The following is a 4,848-nucleotide window of genomic DNA, read 5'->3' on the forward strand; positions in this document are numbered from 1 at the left end:
GGGCCGTATTTTTAAACGAATCTCTTTCTCTTACTCTTCGCCGGAGTGGGGAGAGTTAGAGATGTATCTCCACCTACTATTCGCAGTCAAGAACGTTCCTACAACGAAAGCAATCTCTTCCTCTTCGAAGTAGTGAGTGTTGAGCTGCTCGCTGAAATTCTCATATCTACGTCACGCGTCCTTGACGTTTCGTGTGACGTTTGCTGCCCACAGTTCATTGCGCGAAACAAAAACAGACAGAAATATGGAGGACCGACGTATGGTTCGGCTCACAAGGGAAGAGACGAAGTTGTTGGTTGACATCATAGTTAAGCATCAGGAGGTTTTGGAGAGCAAGAAGACGGATGCATTATCAAATGCGAAGAAGGCGAAAGCCTGGTTGGATGTGCAGGAAGAATTTAATTCTAATGAATTTGTGCGGAAGGTAAGTAACTTTGGAAGTATGATGGTTATGAATGTATTGTGCGATTGTAGGAAAGGTTCTGCATAACTCGTATAACTCTGTTCAGAAGAAGGACTTTTTTGAACGCTACTTAAGTTCCTGGATCATTCATTGGCTTCGGGGTTTAGAATCGGTTGATAAAACTTTGAAGTTTGTTTTCCATTCTTTGCTGGAATCCTTAAGTGCATTTTGGTAGTAGATTGCAAAAAACCTTTGTGATTAAGTCGCTGTCAGAGATTTTACTTGTAACGTATTTCCCTTCATTAGCAATGCAAGATGAAATATGATTCACGCCATGCAATACAAATAAATGTTACTTTCCAACGCCGAGACCAAAAGCTTCACAATAATAATTCCATGTTATGGAATGCTATTGGAATTATTGTTGTGAGCTTTTGGTATCGGCGTGGTAGCGGTAATGATTACAACTACTCCACAATGGTGGCGGAGTAGTTGTAATTGTTAAAGTAAGTAATTTTTTAATAAACGTAGCATCATAAATTGTGGCTGTATTGATGGATATTGATTTTTAGTTTGTCCAGTAATTTATTTTGTGTCGTAAACCTCAATGTTAGCGATAATTTCTCGCCATTATAGCGCACCGCCAAGCAATTGAGGAAGAGTTGGGATAACCTGAAGATGAGAAAGAGGAAAGAGCTGGCTGATGAAAGGCAGGAGAGGATGAGGACTGGTGGCGGACCTATGCCGTCCACCAGCAGGGAAGATTTGCCACCAGAGATGGAAATTGCCATGTCGTCCATCTCCTACTCACCACCGAATGCTGGAGACTGCGATGCATTGCCGGTCCCCAGCGTTTCCACGGTGGGTAGGGTTGGGACCTCGGAGTGTTTGCTTCCTCCCAACGTTTCTGAGATATCAGGCAAGTTGATTGAAAATAAGGATTATGTACCTATCATTAATGAAGGGAATTCCATAGTGTCACACTGAGATTAACAACAATCAAAAAAGTATCACATATAACATCTGCCAGCCAAAAATTAGTAGTGGTGTACAGTATCATGATTTTCCATGAAAGAATAACACTTCTTTAAAGAGAAATTTTACTGTATCGTACTAGCCTTTGTGTATTATGTTCTTATTTTCCTGCGACTTATGGAAGTTGTTATTGGATATCAAATATAATCAAGTTTAAGTTGAGTTTCTTGATACCATTTCCAGGAATGTTAACTATCTCATGTTTTTCATTAATCAATGGTGTATTTTATGATGTTTCCTCAGATTGTGACGAAAGACCGGTAGAGGAAGCATACACTCCGAGGATTCAAGGTGCAGGGACCTCTTCCAGTTCGAAAAGGGCACGATTTACCAGGGAAGCGGCCATTGAGAAGGAGATGGAAGCTAGGCTGGAGCACATGGCATCTTATAATGAAAAGGAGGATGCCATCCAGCGGATCCGGAAGAGAGAAGCAGAGATTGCATGCGCAATCAAGGAACAGGAGCTAGCCAACGCCAAGGCTGCTGGAAAGACCATCCAGATGGAGGAGGAATTTAAGAGGCGTATCTTAAGTATACAGCTTCAAACGGAGGAGGCGAAGCGGAAGCGTGTGGTACTTGTTATGATATATTACTATGCTGAAGATGAAACAAGTTTAGTAACAGCCAAATACATGAGTAGAATCTTAAATGTGAACGTGAGGCAATAATCATTCCTATTGTGAGTTCATAATGCATCAGTGTTCATTCCAAAATTTTTAATACACCTCTTGATGAATAAAATTTCTGCAAATAGCTAACTTACAATAAGCATAGCATTCCTTTTAATTTCTAGGACATTCCATTGTTCTTTATCTTGTTGATTGATGATGTGCTTGGAATAGTGATAAATGAAACATCTACAGCATGAAATAATATCTCTACCAGTGGCAGACTGCTTTTGGAGGGAATACCTCCAGTTCTTCATGAACACATTTCTGTTTCCACTCATTCCATTTGCCCGTTATTGAAGTTTTTTATTATCCCCCATTAAAAGATTAAATTCATTAAGGTATGAAGTACTTCCTTTAATTTGGTTTTATTTAAAATTTCACTGAAGTGTGTATTGACAGGAATTGACAATGAAGCTTAAGGTACTTTCTCATTGGTTCTTGAATAATGCATGTCATGGTCACACATCTTTTTTATTTTTTGATTTCTCTATTTTCTCTTAATAGCTTTTAATTATAGGACTGGCATGTCTTTATTTTTCAATAACTTTAAAATACTGGAAAATTAAAAAGTTATTTCTTACTGGATTCATTACTTGGTTACTCATTATCCCTAATATGTGCGTTCTTTCACCTAGGTAAAGGTGTTGCCAGCGTATTTCTTGTTAAAATTCTCCATTATCTTGTTATCTGTAAAGTTATTTGCTTATGATTCTAATCCAATGGCTATTCAGGAAAGTACATTCATTAAAATCAGCCAATTTTAGGGATAATGAAAACAAAATATATGTATGTTAAGTTTGATGCATGTTTCAGTTTTCTGCAGAATTGGCATATTAGTTGTGGGAACTCAAACTTTCAAATGCATAGCCAACTTTTCATTGTATGAAGTCTTGCAGTTATGAAACCCAGCATGATAACATTTAATCCATGCAATGCTCCCTTAAATGAATGATTGTAAATAAAAGCATGTGAATGACCATTGTATTTGCATATTGATATGAAGTTGTAATGCATGATTTGAGGGGCCAAATTACATCTGTATTGTTGTGTGGAGTTTGTATGCATCATATGCTTATATGCCAACTTCTTTGTAAGCTTTCAGATACACCTCTATGAATTCCTCCTCTATCTTGGCGTTGGTGTGCTTCCTGTTCCTGCTTCTCTCTCCCGGACTGCTGGATGCGTCTGTGTCATTTAAGATGCCATTACTCCCGCCTGCTTCCATGCCTTCTCATGGACCATTTCCCCTGGTGATGGTGCCCTTTTTGTAACTGGAAAGAGATCCTCTGCACCTGCATGACTATTTTCCATCCTGCTTGACTCCTGCCTTTCATTAGCCATATCCCAACTCTTCCTCATGTAATTCTGCACATCCAACCAGCAATTTTGCCTTCTTTGCATTTGATTTTGCATCGTCTTCTTGCTCTCAGAAATATGTTTTGTCTGTCAACCAACAACTTCGTCCTTCCTTTGTAATTATTTTGTATTTATTTATTTATTTTTAAATTTTAAATAAAGTTTAATTCAATTGAACATGGATAATGTTATTTAGCTGCATTTCCCATTCCTTTAATTACTCTTTCTTTCAATCTGTTCAGGTAATTCGGTGACGTAGGTAAAAGCAATACGTAATGTAATAATTATATTTAATTTTATGCATTCCAATTCTCACCATGAGTGGTCACCATTAAAGGTGTAGTTTTGTGGTTTAATACAAAGCAGTTTTTGGATCACTTTAACATGTTGCTGAAGGTAACACAAACTATTCATTGGAAAAACTTTCGTGTAGCAAATTGAGTGAGTAATATTTATGTTGACATGTCAGTCATTAATGCATCATGGTTTAATAGTGACTCTAGCATATAGTTGCTTTCATGTGAACGATCTCTATTAATACCTCCCATGAATGAAAACAATTTAATGCTAATGAAATACTATGCTTACACAACTCCCCTAATAAGTAATTTCACTGCTGTGCAAGGTATTGCTGCCTTTGTAGGAGGCTTTTTTTTAGATTTCATTTGATATTCTATGTAGTTTATCACATCTGTCATTAATATGAAGGTTGATTGAGTATAGCTCTTGATTCAATTCTCCAATGTACTAGTGGTCCATTGCTGACATCAAGTTCCTGCTTTACATTTTTTATTACCTTCTCCTTGTTGTAAGATATGTTAGCAGCATAGAATATGGAAAGTGGGTAGATCTTGAATAACCCTCCCCTGTTGCTCTTCCCTATGATCAGTCCTACCATCATACAGTCATGTTTCATTATGGGGACTGACTACCTCTTCAGGTTTTAATGAAAAGTAATTTTGCTAAGGTTTTCTTTAAATGATGCTAATTTCAATACAGAATTGTTTAATTTTATTAATTTCCTGAAATTTAATTGTCAAAGCCCATTTTTTGTCATATTATCTGATTACCTATTCATCGTTCATGATTATTTTTCCATGACATTGTATTTCCTCACAAATATGAAATGGACAAATTGAAAGGGCATAACATGGTCCGATGGTCCATGGATGTGCCTGCTAGATAAATTTTAGTATGTATAATACATAAAACATTAAATTAATTTCCACGCAGATAGAGGCCTGAAATTAGGGTTATAGCCATGAGAAGTAATTATAGCTCTTTTCATATGCTTCATTTTGCTATCCATATTCATGCATTGCAAGGAACATGCAAAACTTGTGGGAGCCTAGAGCAAAAAGGGAAATGAAGGAACTACATACA

At 37.1% G+C, this 4,848-nt stretch overlaps 1 protein-coding gene across 2 annotated transcripts; it reads left to right on the forward strand.

Annotated features, from left to right (window-relative positions):
• The first annotated feature begins 225 nt into the window (after nt 1-225).
• On the forward strand, nt 226-3,365 carry LOC124160745 (myb/SANT-like DNA-binding domain-containing protein 3). 2 transcript variants are annotated; one of them, XM_046536747.1, is made up of 4 exons: nt 226-424; nt 1,040-1,322; nt 1,682-2,010; nt 3,205-3,365. In XM_046536747.1, the coding sequence occupies exons 1-4, from the start codon at nt 245-247 to the stop codon at nt 3,223-3,225; spliced, it is 813 nt and encodes a 270-aa protein (XP_046392703.1). In that variant the 5' UTR covers nt 226-244; the 3' UTR covers nt 3,226-3,365. The 2 variants fall into 2 exon arrangements, with proteins under 2 accessions (XP_046392703.1, XP_046392702.1); XM_046536746.1 differs by having other exon boundaries at nt 1,682-3,365.
• The last annotated feature ends 1,483 nt before the right edge of the window (nt 3,366-4,848 follow it).

This window comes from Ischnura elegans, chromosome 6 (genome assembly GCF_921293095.1).
Source record: "Ischnura elegans chromosome 6, ioIscEleg1.1, whole genome shotgun sequence".
NCBI classification, from domain to species: domain Eukaryota; kingdom Metazoa; phylum Arthropoda; class Insecta; order Odonata; family Coenagrionidae; genus Ischnura; species Ischnura elegans.

Bases quoted from the DNA above. Each gene is read 5' to 3' on its own strand.
- LOC124160745 (XM_046536746.1), top strand. From the start codon at position 245: ATGGAGGACCGACGTATGGTTCGGCTCACAAGGGAAGAGACGAAGTTG. The intron at 425-1,039 runs GTAAGTAACTTT...TCGCCATTATAG, and splicing joins CTAATGAATTTGTGCGGAAG to CGCACCGCCAAGCAATTGAG. The intron at 1,323-1,681 runs GCAAGTTGATTG...ATGTTTCCTCAG, and splicing joins CAACGTTTCTGAGATATCAG to ATTGTGACGAAAGACCGGTA.